The sequence below is a fragment of the Schistocerca piceifrons genome, chromosome 2 (assembly GCF_021461385.2).
Source record: "Schistocerca piceifrons isolate TAMUIC-IGC-003096 chromosome 2, iqSchPice1.1, whole genome shotgun sequence".
In the NCBI taxonomy this organism is placed as follows: domain Eukaryota; kingdom Metazoa; phylum Arthropoda; class Insecta; order Orthoptera; family Acrididae; genus Schistocerca; species Schistocerca piceifrons.
The window spans coordinates 327591152-327605351 of NC_060139.1; the positions used below are offsets into that span (position 1 = coordinate 327591152).

The 14200-nt window shown below is 44.1% G+C and overlaps 1 protein-coding gene across 2 annotated transcripts in view; it reads right to left on the bottom strand.

Annotated features, from left to right (window-relative positions):
* Positions 1-14200, bottom strand: part of LOC124776575 (acyl-CoA Delta-9 desaturase-like) — a 136911-nt gene that overhangs the window by 37656 nt on the left and 85055 nt on the right. For both annotated transcript variants that reach the window (XM_047251622.1, XM_047251623.1), the window contains exon 2: positions 10501-10798. In XM_047251622.1, coding sequence (XP_047107578.1) covers positions 10501-10780 — 280 coding nt within the window. In that variant the 5' untranslated portion in view covers positions 10781-10798. The remainder of the gene's footprint in view (positions 1-10500; positions 10799-14200) is intronic.

Below are 14200 nucleotides of genomic sequence, written 5' to 3' on the forward strand. Positions count from 1 at the left end.
TGGTTCAATGCACGTCCGTTGTTTACAATTGTTAATTCAAGATGCCACGGAAAGTTACACGCTGACGTCGCTTATATGCCAGGAATAAAATCAGTTTTGGAACATAATACACGGACGATGTGCGTACAGATTTGCTCCAATGAAGCAAAATGTTATTAACATACACAAACGATACAGAGAGTGAAATCCAACGACAATTTGTGTTTTGGTGTAGTTTATAGCTTTGTTTTATAGATATGGCTTCCTGTGGCTCGATATAGAGTAATACTCGAATGCCTTTTTTTCTGTGAAAATAAGCTCACGGGACAAAAAATTAGTCCATCTAGAGTAATCACTACAGACATAATTTAATACCGGATAATCCCGCCTCTGGATTGATAACCGCCTGGATTAGGCTAGGAAGTTGTCTTCAGGTTAAGCCGTCAAATTGCGGGGATGCTAATGTCGGCGTTTTACCCACTGTTCCAACTTGTCCCACAGATTTTCTATGGGGCTCGAATCAGGTGATGGTTGGTTCAAATGGCTCTGAGCACTATGGGACTCAACTGCTGAGGTCATTAGTCCCCTAGAACTTAGAACTAGTTAAACCTAACTAACCTAAGGACATCACAAACATCCATGCCCGAGGCAGGATTCGAACCTGCGACCGTAGCGGTCTTGCGGTTCCAGACTGCAGCGCCTTTAACCGCACGGCCACTTCGGCCGGCGAATCAGGTGATTTTGCAGGGCAATCAACATGTAAGGAGGTGGGGAGTGACCAGAAAACCAATCATATATTCTTCCAGTGCGATAAACTATGCTATTGATTTATGTGCCTGTGTTAGCAATGGTCTATTGCGAGGTGACCGATTAAAATTATTTACTGCCTGCAGTTCCCGTCGCAATATTCTCTTGCTAACAGGCGTGGAAGGTCTATCATTCCTTGCCTGTAGCAATTCCTGTCGGATTTAGTATCGATTTTGATTCATAATTTCGTGAAACGCCTCTCCGGTTCCTCTCACGCAGGACCTACACTAAGGTGATAAAAGTCATGGGATTCCTCCTAATATCGTGTCGGACCTCCTTTGGCCCGGCGTGATTTGGACTCAACAAGTCGCTGGAAGTCCCCTGCAGAAAAATTGAGCCATCCTGCCTCTATAGCCGTCCATAATTGGTTCAAATGGCTCTAATCACTATGGGACTTAACATCTTAGGTCATCAATACCCTAGACGTAGAACTACTTAAACCTAACATCCATGCCCGAGGCAGGATTCGAACCGTTGACTGTAGCAGCAGCGTGGTTCCGGAATGAAGCGCCTAGAACCGCTCGTCCATAATTGCGAACGTGTTACCGGCTCAGGATTTTGTACCGACATCTCGATTATGTACCGTAAATGGTCGGCGGGATTCATTTCGGGCGATATGGGTAGCCAAATTATTCGCTCGAATTGCCCAGAATGTTCTTAAAACACTTGTGAACAGTTGTGGTCTTGTGACACAAGAGATTGTCATCCGCTAATATTCAATCGTTGTTTGGGAACATGAAGTCCATGAATGCCCGGAAATGGTCTCCAAGTAGTCAGGTACCCGAAAATAGCAATTTTGCAGTTAATGATAGGTTCAGTTGGACCAGTTTTACAGCCCATACCATTATGGGGTCTGTACCCACTCGAACAATACCATCTGCCCTTACCAAATGAAGTCGGAACCCATCTGACCAGGCCACGATTTTCCAGTCGTCTAGGGCCAACCGATATGGTCACGAGCCCGGGAGAGGGACTGCAGCCGTCGTCGTGTTGTTAGCAAAGGCTCTAGCGTCTGTCGTTCACCGCCATAGCCTATTAAGGCCAAATTTCACCGCACTGTCCTCACGGATATGTTCGTCGTACGTCCCGCATTGATTTCTGCGGTTATTTCACGCGGGTTCGCTGTCTTTTAGCACTGACAGCTCTACGCAAATGTCGCTACTGTCGGTCGCTAAAGGAAGGCCGTCGGCCGCTGCGTTGTCCGTGGTAAGAACTAATGCCTGAAATTTGGTATTCTCGGGGCACTCTTGACACTGTGGATCTCGGAATATTGAATTCCCTTACGGTTTCCGAAATGGGAGGTCCTATGCCTCTAGCTCCAACCACCATTCCACGTTAAAAGTCTGTTAATTTCCGTCGTGTGGCCATAACCAAGTCGGAAACTTTTTCACATGAGTCACCTGAGTACAAATGACAGCTCGGCCAATGCACTGCCCCTTTATACCTTGTGTTCGCGGTACTACCGCCATCTATGTATGTGCATCTCTCTATCCCGTGGCTTTTGGCACGTCGTTGTATTACCGATCACAATTCTAACGTGCTTCGTGGCCGCGTATGTTACACTACTACTTGTCGACATGTTGGACAGTCTGCCACGAAACGCTAACACATCCATCAACGTCAGACACCGTAACGTCATGGACACGGACACTCATGATTGCCCTTTTTTGCCACTCAGTTACGTCCTTACATTTACCCATGTGTCCGCCCCCGGTAGCTGAGTGGTCAGCGCGAGAAAATGTCAATCCTAAGAGCCCAGGTTCGATTCCCGGCTGGGTTGGAGATTTTCTCCGTTCTGGGACTAATCATCATCATTTCACCCCCATCGACGAGCAAATCACGAAGTGTCGTCAAATCGAAATACTTGCACCAAGTGAACGGTCTACCCGACGGGAGGCCCTAGTCACACTACATTTGCATTTTTGTTTACCCATGTATCTGTGCAATGTTCACATGAAACATAAATAACTGACTGATCGCTGCTACCTTATGATCACGCAGAGGCAGTGCGCACAAGGCTGAGCACGTAACTGGATTGCTGCGCCAGCCGTAAAGACTTAACGACTCATCGTTGCGAGCTAATTTTTTGTCCTTCGTGTTTACCTTCACAAGAGTGGAGACTCGTGAAATATGCAACCACCAAAAGGTACACCACAAACCACAGAGTAATGCAACCATTCTCAGATGCAAAAGCACGCGTTTTGTATAATGATAAGAAAGACCGCTTGAATATTGGTAGCTGCCGCCGCTGCGTAAGCAGCTCTGCAAAGTGTCGTTGTACACGTCTACCATTGTATTCAATGAAGACGTGGTAACTATCAGTTAATTCTTCGTCAGTAAATCTATCCATAATGGAGTGTATTATTGTTAAAGTACAACTAACACTGCCAGAATAGCAAACCCGAACCAGAACGCACTACTGAATGCAGTCTTGAGGTCGAAGAGCAAAATGGGTTATTATGTTATCAACAACACGTATTTTTCCAAATAATATACACGGCGCACAAAATGCAGTTATTCTGCAACGGGCCACCGGAGACCACGGGTCGCTTGTAGTAAAGCTCTCAGAAAATATCCATGAACGACCTCCGAAATACTGTCCGTGGAGTTCGAGTTCACACTGTGTTAAGCAGTGTCAGCAGCGCTCTCGTGTATTGAGTATCTCATCAGCTTTGTGACCGGATTGACAATCTGATTTCGGGCAGGATTCACTATATGCTTTATTGTGAGTGGAAAGCCATCTACAAACACGTAATTACCGTCTGGGCTGCGCCAGGGATATATAGTAGTACGATTGCTGTTCATGTTATTTATTAATGATTTATCAGGTAACGTTTGTTGCCTTCTCAAACTTTTTGCAGATGATGCGTTTATATATGAGGAAATTTTGTCCGCTGTAGTAAAGTCCAGTTATATCTCGAAAAATAGGAGCTGGTGCAGTGACTAGCAACTAGCTCCAAACGTACACAAAGCAAAGCTGTGCTCATCACGGAAGCTTGAAGTGCTGTACCATTGACTAATGGATTAATGAGCCGCAACATAGTCGTGTAGCACAACTTCTTGGTAGTAACAGTATCTAGACATATAAAGTGTAACGATCACAGGCGCTCAGTTGTAAGTAATGTAAATGGTATACTTCGATTCATTTGTAACATTCTACGAAACTACAGTTTGTCTGCAAAAGAGATTGCATACGAACCACTTGTACGCCCATTCTTGACTACTGTATTTGTACAAGCCTATGTGAGCTTACCAAGTCGAGTTCAGGAATATTACAACGAAACGTTTACGTCCGATTTCCTTAAACATTCTTCTCCAACTCGAGCTCAAGCTGCGCTTCTATGGACTTTGTCATCGACAGAGCATTTGACGCCCAGACAGCAGATAAAGGTGAAAAAAAGAATCATGGACCTGTAACCGAATGACAGACTAGCATAAATAAAGTATCATTCAGGGTATAAGCATATGATGTAACATCGCCTCTGAACTGTAATTTTTCTAAACAGAGTCGTTTTATCGAACTGCAGACTTCGAAAAGTAGCGTATTAAAACTTTCGAAGATTAAGAAATATCTGCCTCAATCAAGCCGATTCATTATTTGCAGAGTATAGATGCCTAGTCTATGTCTGTTGAGGGTGAGAAAACCTCATCAAGTAGAAAATCCAATGTGGCTCTGCGACGGATGACTAATGATCTGCATGTAGCCCACCTTTCCTGCCAGAGTTCATAATTCGTTGAAATTTACTTCTAGAACACAATGACTGAAGCATTGATTACTGACTTTCTGCCGAACCTTTGCGGTTAGCTACATATCAGACTGACAGTCGTGACAGAAAGGAAGCAATTTTGCCGTGTTGTAAGGCATCCACGTTCCACACCATAAGTGATAGTTATCTTGACGCAGTAGGCGAACAAGAACATGCTGAAACAAGTATACAGTTTTGCACTTAAAAGTTTCCTAGCTATATCATTTCTTGTCCACTAGTTGTAATACTGTAGATCCACAATGGATAATTAGGCCTCTTGCTGCCATTACAGCAGCCATTGTCCTTCTAAGAAGCTACATCTTGAATGCAGATTCATTGCATGTCTCTGACCTAGCGAAAGCAAGGCTGTTCCCACACCCGCACTGCCCAGACTAGAACTGCATTGTCGAATGAATACGGCTAATGTTATCTTAGGCTAAGATACGGACGGTTGGGGACAAGTCAAAACAGTTGCTCTGCTGCACCTCACAAGCCGGTACGAACCGCATTCGGGAGGACGACGGTTCAATCCCGCGTCCGGCCATCCTGGGTTAGGTTTCCCGTGGTTTTCCTAAATCGCTTCAGGCAAATTACGGGATGGTTCCTTTGAAACGGCACGGCCGACTTCCCCGTCCTTCCCTAATCCGATGAGACCAATGACGTCGCTGTTTGGTCTCTTCCACCAAATCAATCTAATCCAACCCAGTACGAACCTAAGTCGTAACATGTACGAACCTAATCATTACTTGTAGGAACTATTACTGCAATTGGTTGTAGTTAACTAGTATAGTTGTTTAATGTGACTGCACTATTAGGTATGTAACCATTACTAGATTGTTTCATTAGCTTCGTGCCGATTTCGACATAACCTACATGAAGTCCTACTCATCACAATTAATTGTGTGTTGGGTGTAACATTATCGAATAATAAAAACTGTATCCTGTTCATTCTCCCTCAGAAATAAGCTGCTTAAGAGAAAATAGCAAAGTGTTTCGAGGGATTAACAGTCGCTAGCTACTAGTCAGTACACAAGTTCTTTGCTGGGACTGCGTAGCCCTGAATTTGAGCAAGCAGACGAAAACAGAAACCTCCATCTCACCTCTCAATTTAAAGTCCGCCCAGCATCTACACATGCAGTAGATCGATCTATTTTCATCCAAGGGTATTTTTGTACTTCATCAGTAGGCACTAGTTGACTTCTTTGAGAGAAGAAAACTACAAGACAGGTTGAAACAATTGTCACGCCGGGTTTCCAGAATGGGAACACACATTTCGCGGGAAACGTTCTAGTATTTTAATCCTCTTTGAACACTTTACGAGCTTGTTCTCTACAGGGATGTTCGTAGCAGTGGTTACTGTGTGAAAAGCAGGGCATCTGAATTCAATACAACCTTGTAGCTCCGACTGAGTTCACCATCTGGTATTTTCCTTCTACCATGGGTGCTACTACAGGTACATCATAGAGTAGCTTCAAAGGAGTCTGTCCAAAAAGGAGAAGATGAAGCGTCATTTTCAATCTATGGAACGTACCGTGAAGCGTAAATGTGGGTCGTGTGAAATAGCACTGCTGCCGAAACTCAGGTGGCCCATGGTTGTAACATATGACTCCTCGACGCGCTCGTGGTCTCATCCTCTTGACTACTGTGTATATCAGGGCTGGTTCCCAGTACTAAGTGAAAGGGGGCTTTGTCCAGCTTGCAGATGATGAATCAGACTTCAAGTAATCCTTGTAAGTGAGCTGTGCTCGGAACCTAATACAGTGGCGTAAGGACTACTGGCTTTCCAATGATAGTAGGTGTTTCCCAGTACCTATTCGGCACAAGCTTCTGGAAAGTCTCAGCTGTAAGAAGCATCTTCCTGAAGAGTTACAGGGAGTGGATAAAAACATGGAAACACCAAAAACATGTTGTTGTTGTTGTCTTCAGTTCAAAGACTGGTTAGATGCATCTCTCCATGCTACTCTATCCTGTACAAGCTTCTTCATCTCACAGTACCTACTGCAACCTACATCCTTCTGAATCTGCTCAGTGTATTCATCTCTTGGTCTCACTCTACGATTTTTACCCTCCACGCTGCCCTCCAATACTAAATTGCTGATCCGTTGATGCCTCAGAACATGTCCTACCAACCGATCTCTTCTTCTAGTCAATTTGTGCCACAAACGTCTCTTCTCCCCAATTCGATTCAATACCTCCTCATTAGTTATGTGATCTACCCATCTAATCGTCAGCATTCTTCTGTAGCACCACATTTCGAAAGCTTCTATTCTCTTCTTGTCTAAACCATTTATCGTCCACGTTTCACTTCCATACATGGCTACACTCCGTACAAATACTTTCAGAAACGACTTCCTGACAATTAAATCTGTACTCCATGTTAACAAATTTCTTTTCTTCAGAAACGCTTTCCTTGCCATTCCCAGTCCACATTTTATATCCTCTCTGCTTCGACCATCATCAGTTATTTTGCTCCCCAAATAGCAAAACTCATCTACTACTTTAAGTGTCTCATTTCCTAATCTAATCCCCTCAGCATCACCCGATTTAATTCGACTACATTCCATTATCCTCATTTTGCTTTTGTTGATGTTCATCTTATATCCTCCTTTCAACACACTGTCCATTCCGTTCAACTGCTCTTTCAGGTCCTTTACTGTCTCTGATAGAATTACAATGCCGTCGGTGAACCTCAAAATTTTTATTTCTTTTCCATGGATTTTTCTTTCGTTTCCTTTACTGCTTGCTCAATATACAGACTGAATAACATCGGGGATAGGCTACAACCCTGTCTCATTCTCTTCCCAACCACTGCTTCCCTTTCATGCCCTTCGACTCTCACAACTGCCAACATAATACTGTGTTGGAAAACCGTTGGTATTCAAAACAGCATCCAGGTGTATAGAAATGGATAAATACAGGTTCTGCATGGTTTACCAGGGAATCTCATACCATTCTTTCGGCAAAATAAAGGCAAGACCGATAATGATAATGAAAGCAGATAGCGATGACGCGCCCTTCTCTCCAAGGTAGGCCACGAAGACTCAATAATACTGAGGTCTGGTGACTGTGATGGCCAGAAAAGATGCGAAAATTCATCCTCGTGTTCACAAAACCAATTCTGGAGGATGCGAGCTGTGTGAAGTGGGGCCTGTCGTCTTGGAACACAGCGTCACCATTGTGGAACAAAATTTTACCACGGGATAGATCTGGGCACCGAAAATGGCGAGATAATCCAAGCAGTAATGCAACCTAGCCAAGTAACCACGGGACCGTTGGAAAACCACGAAAAGCTGCCCAAAATATCATAGGGCACCACCCGCCATGTCTCAGTCCTGGGACGTAAACTCGGCCTAAAGTTCGAGACCGTGAGCAACATACTCAACCAAATGACTTCCTTCCATTGTTCCATAGTCCTAGTTTTTAGACTTCAACACCAAATTTACCTGTTACGGGCATTTGGATCACTGATGAGTGGTTCAGGAATTCCATCCTAGCCAGCAATTCCCAGCTTATGAAGCTTCCTTCGTCTTGTTTTGGTGCTAACGGGATTCGCGAGTGCGACATTCATTTCTGTAATTACTTTTGCAGCTATTGTCCCCTTATTTTTCGTGAAATTCCTCTTCAACACCCGTCTACCACGATCACGGAACTTACATTTCCGTTCGCATTGTGACTTAGCGGATGCCGTTTTACCTGCAAGTGGCATAAATCTTGGATACGGTGGCTTATAAAACACGAATCACTTCGGCTGCCCCGGTTACGGTAGCACTCACCATACGAGCTCCACGTTCGACTTTACTTACTGCGACAAATTCAGTCGAAACTGCACAGAACACTGTTCTGAGCAAGACTGGCACTGGCAACGTACTGAGGACATGACACAGGTGCCGTTCGAGTCAAATACAACAGCGCAACCTTCCAATTAAGCTAGTATCTGTATCTATTGTCTTCAAGCATGCATTTCTCGCAGTGCTTCCATATTTCTGTCCAATCCCTGTATGTTGACTGGAGGAGCAACTGATCAATGAAATGATTGCTCCGGAGACTGATTGGTTTAAAGGATCAAGCTGGCTCGAGTTCGCGTAAGTCAAGCACAGAGAATCAATTCGTGTCTGCCAACAGTTTTTTCCTTGTAAATCTGCGGAGCAATAAGTCGTATTAACTGTCTCGCCTGCCTAGCCGCGCTAAGAGTGCGTACACTCTGGTCGCGGACGCGATTAGGACATGGCGCTATGCACTGAGGTGACAAAAGTTCTGGGCTAGCAATATGCACATATACTGATGGCGGCAGTAACGCGCACACAATATATAAAAGGCAATGCATTGGCAGAGCCGTCATTTGCACGCTGGTGATTCATGTGGAAAGGTTTCGACGTGACTTTCACCACGCGACGGGAATTAACAGACTTTGAACGCGGAATGACAGTTGGAGGTAGATCCATGAGATATTCAGTTTCGTAAATAGTTTCTGAATTCAATTCCGAGATCTACAGTAACGATAGTGTTCCGAGAATATCAAATTTCACACATTACCTCCCATCATGGACAACGCAGTGGCCGACAGCTTTCTCTTAACGACCGAGAGCAGCGGCGTTTGTGTAGAGTTGTCAGTACTAACACACAAGCAACGAGAATTCAATTCCGAGATCTACAGTAACGAGAGTGTTCCGAGTATATCAAATTTCACACATTACCTCCCACCACGGAGAATGCAGCGGCCGACAGCCTTCTCTTAACGACCGAGAGCAGCGGCGTTTGTGTAGAGTTGTCAGTACTAACACACAAGCAACGAGAATTCAATTCCGAGATGTACAGTAACGAGAGTGTTCCGAGAATATCAAATTTCACACATTACCTCCCACCACGGACAATGCAGCGGCCGACAGCCTTCTCTTAACGACCGAGAGCAGCGGCGTTTGTGTAGAGTTGTCAGTTCTAACACACAAGCAACGATGAGTGAAATGACCGCAGAAATAAATACGGGACATTCGACGAACGTATCCACTAGTACAGTGCGGCGAAATTTGGCCTTCATGCGGCTGACGACCGATGATAGTGCGTTTGCTAAAAGCACGACATCGGTTGCTGTGCCTCTCCTGGGCTCGTGACCATGTCGGTTGCACCATAGACTCTTGGAAAACCGTGACCTGGTCAGATGAGCCCCGACTTCAGTTGGTAAAAGCTGATGGATGGGTTCGAGTGTGACTCAAACCGCACGATGCCGTGGACGGAAGTTTTCAACAAGATAGAGAGCAAGCTGGTGGTGTTCCATAATGGTCTGGGCAGTGTTTATGTGGAATGTACTGGAGTCTGTGGTCCAACTGAACCTATCATTGACTGCAAATAGTTATGTTCCGCTACTTGGAGACCATTTGCAGCCGTTCATGACCCCCATGTCCCCAAACAAGATGGAACTCTGATGGATGCCAATGAGCCAAGTCACCAGACCTTAACTGTTTGCGGATGATTTGAAGAACATTCTGGAAAATTGGTGCGAATGATTTGGCTACCCACATCGCCCGACATGAATTCCATCGAACATTTCTGGGACATAATCAAGAGGTCAGTTCGTGCGCAAAGTCCTTCACTGGCAACACTTCTGTTATTATGGAAGGCTGTAGAGGCAGCACGGCTTAATATTCCGGCAGCTCACTTCGAACGACTTGTTGAGTGCATGGCATATCAAGATACTGCACTACGCTGGACAAGAGGAGATCCGCCACGATATTAGGAGGTATTTAAGGACTATTACCATCTCAGTGTACGACCGTAGCACCGACAGGACCATGTTTCCAGTTTTATTGATAACCCGTATTTCCACAACTTCTTAAGTCTTTTTCAGGTTGTGCGAGTGATGGTATACAATATTCGCACTGACTTGCATTCAATCAGCGACGATATACATTCGCCTAGGTTGTTTACGAGGTAGCCGGGCAAAAATAACGTAACATCTCGCATCGCCACTTACCCCAGAAAACAGTGAGCAGCTTGGCTGTGGTGATGGCAAGGTAGAGCCCGTACAGCGATGCGGTGTGCAGGTAGACGAAGGCGATGACGTTGCGCCAGACAATGCGCCACTCGTAGTTCGGTGCAAGATCCAGCTCCAGCTCCTCCGGCTCTGGTTCTGGAGGCGGCAGCTTCTCCGGCTCGGGCTCTGGAGGCGAGCGCTTCTCCAGCGCGCGCAGCCCCGGCCGGCTGTCCGTCTCCGACATGCCCAGCAGCGTCAGAGTCGTCACGTTCGGCGCCATCGCGAAGCGAGCGCTTTCCTGTCAACAACAAAGTGCAGCCGGTCACGAACCTGGCTCTCCAGACAACCTTAACAATTAACTGCTGGCCATTAAAGTAGCAAGTCCAGGAAGGATAGGGAAGGGAACGAAGTTTCATCTGTTCGAATACAGCTGAGTACCGCCACACAACAGTGTCACGTTCTCTAAATCATTTTCTGTATCAGGAACCTGACTGTGGAATAATATTCCACAAAATATTTGAGAAAATCCTTTCAAACTTCAAAGGAGATCCGACACGAAGCGACAGAGGTCTTCTGCTCCTTCGCCCCTCAACACTTTTCCTCATCTTGTCTACAGAGTTCTATATTGAAATTCTCTTCTTTCCTAGCAGCTACCGTCGCTTTCATTACAATCTTCTACTCCTTCATTATCCTTTCCACTTCTTCTAATACCAAAAAAGGCTTCAAAAGTGCTGAACTTATCAAAATTAATCTTAATGCCTCCACTACTTTATTATTTATTTATTTTCGTTACAACCATCTATGGGCTACGTTTACACAACTTCCCTCACTTTCTAAAGTACTCTTCTTTCCTCTTTCGCCAGTACTCCTTCATCCGTTGGCTCACTCGTGCACGTTCTTCTGCCGAGAATACTCTGTTCTTCCTCGTTTACTCCTCGAAGAAATCCTTCACCTCCGTAACCTTTTTCCTAAAGATCTGCCTGTTCACAATTTCTTCTGCCGTCATCCCGCATTCTTCTAGATCCCAGTGCACTTCTTTCACCAATGGAACTGGTGTCTTCCTGTTCTCCTTAAAGAGAAGAATCTTGTTGGCAAACCTCTCTGATGCCATTCTTTTAATATGTCCATTGTGGTGGTGATATTTTCAAATCGTTGATAAAGTTCTTGATTTGATCTTAGTTCATTAGATATTTTTCTGGGCCCAAGAATCTTTCTAAGGAATTTCTTTTCTTTCTTTTTCAAGTCTGGTAGTCCATTCCTGTCTATTGTCCTAGATGCATACAAACATTCAGGTCTGACGACTGTGCTGTACTGCTGGAATTTGGCCTTTATTATTATTATAGTTCCTATTATTATTTTTGGCAATTATTATGATACAAATTATCATTACCGAGTTTGTTATATAATATCTAATATGTACTGTTCTGAATTCCTCCATTATTTTATCACAATTATTATTGTTACTATTATTATTATTATAACTGATATTATACTACCAACTATTATATTTATTAATTACTGTGATTATTATAAAATATTTTTTGTAAATGTTGTTCCTGGTTAGATGTAAGAGAGGTCAGGCTAAATAAGCAATAAATAAATAGACAAAACTGCAACACTCGCTGAGGAAATCAGACTAAACGGTACTGCAAGCCATCTCATGGCATACGCACTCGTGAACTATTTCAAAGATTACCTTACCAGATGAAACAACTTTGTTGCTCACTGGGGATTAGTCACTCCTGAGTAGATGTAATCAACTCTTAAAATATAACCTCCGTGTCACAGAGACTACTAGTTGCGACTGAGCCAGGCAAAGGTTAGTGGCTGTTTCAATAATTTCACGGGTACCAATCACTCACTTTTTCCCCTGCAGCCAATGAACCTCATGAATAGAATTCAAGCTTTTCCATTATCCATGTCCTGCACCTGCTTATAGCCCATTATAACAACGAGCTTTTTCCTGTCAGAGCTTTTTAACGTTTCTCTCTACCATGTGCTGGAAAGTACGTATCGTCACGAGAAAGTCATTAGCCATTAAGGCAGGACAGTAGGTTCTGACGAGCACAGGTTCGACTAGGAAATGATATGTTACACACTGACCTTCTACCACGCCAGGTATACCACCTAACTGAAGTGTACTCGGGAAGTGTAACGCTGTGCAATACAGGTATAATGGCCTAACATGACTTGATATGTACGTGATTTGGGAGGTGTACCGGGCCCATATGTAGCAGAGAGAGAGAGAGAGAGAGATGTCAACGTTGGCAGCTATAACAACTTTCAACCGTCTAGGCATCGGGCCGAATTGCGTTTGGATGACAAATAATGGCCCATCATTCAATGCCACTTCAACCCTTTGCCAGATTTCATCAACAGTAGTACCCAACCAGATGTTTATGGTGGTTGAGAGATCTGGAGGACGTACCCGCCGGGACCACAGTCGAACACCTTCTGTTTCGAGAGAGGTCAGGGCAGCACAACCAACACTTGGTCTTGAATTATCTTGTTGAAATAAAACGTCTCGGAGACCTCGATGGAAGGATGCAGCTACTGGCCTTAATATATTACAATTAAGGCAACGTGGTACGCTTTCTGGCAATAGCGTGTGACGGCGTTCAGAGTTATGCTATTACGATTACTACGCAGCTTCGGTACACTTTTAATGTTGTCGGTGTATTTGACACCAGGCTTAAGTTAAAACAGGCAAAACAGTGAATGTTTCCTTAATTTTTCGACATTCACCTCGTGTTTCGAATTACTTTTCGTTTCATCAGTAGAGACACACTATTTGTTGATTCGAAACGAACAATAGCTGACAGCTCTTGTTCAGAATCAGCTTTGAGAAGGAAAGATATGAGTGTTGCATGCCTAACTCGAAACACAGAAATACCGCAAGCTCGATTTTAAACTTTTTAAGCTGGTAACTGACGTCTGCAGCTGTTCAAGTCTATAATCGGCTACATAGGGCGTAGAGAAGCCCTATTTTGGGGCGGTTGTCCTTTCTTTGTTTTGACTTTGTGATTCCGTATAATTTGGAAGTAACATTAGAAAGCATGTAATTCGGCAGTAGGCGTATCACGCAAGAAGCGTGAACTCAGAGATCGAATATTTTCCTATTATTTTATAAATTATGCTTAAAATCGCACAGTTTGTTGGACAAGCTAAGTAAGTGAATTCTACTAGTTTTAGGCGTACTGTCCATTATCGAATGTAACATTTTTACTACTTTGTATAAGCACTGGCATTGAGTGATCTTCATGCCTGCCCTGTAGTGCACCATAGTAATAAATATTCGTTAGGTAATAGACAGAAAGAATTTTATGCTAATTTATGCACAAAATTTTTATGTACAGCCTAGCAACTTGCCGTTAAACCGCTTTCCGCATAAAAAAAAGGTCAGCAAGGCGGGGTGTAGTGGTGCTGATACGGTAGCTCACTGCGTTCGTTCAGAGAGCTCGCTGCCCTCTGTAACAAAAAACTGAGTGAAATATGGACTTGAAGGGATAATCATGTGACATCCGCCCCGGTAAAATGCTGATAATATTAACAAAAAAATGAAAGAAAAAGTGATTAGCGTCGCTGCTTCTAGATAGCGGGGCCCCGAGTTCGATTCACGGCCGGGGCGAACATTTTCTCCGCTAGGGAGCTGAGTTTTTGTGCTGTCTCAATCATTAACCTCATTTTCATCGGACGAGCA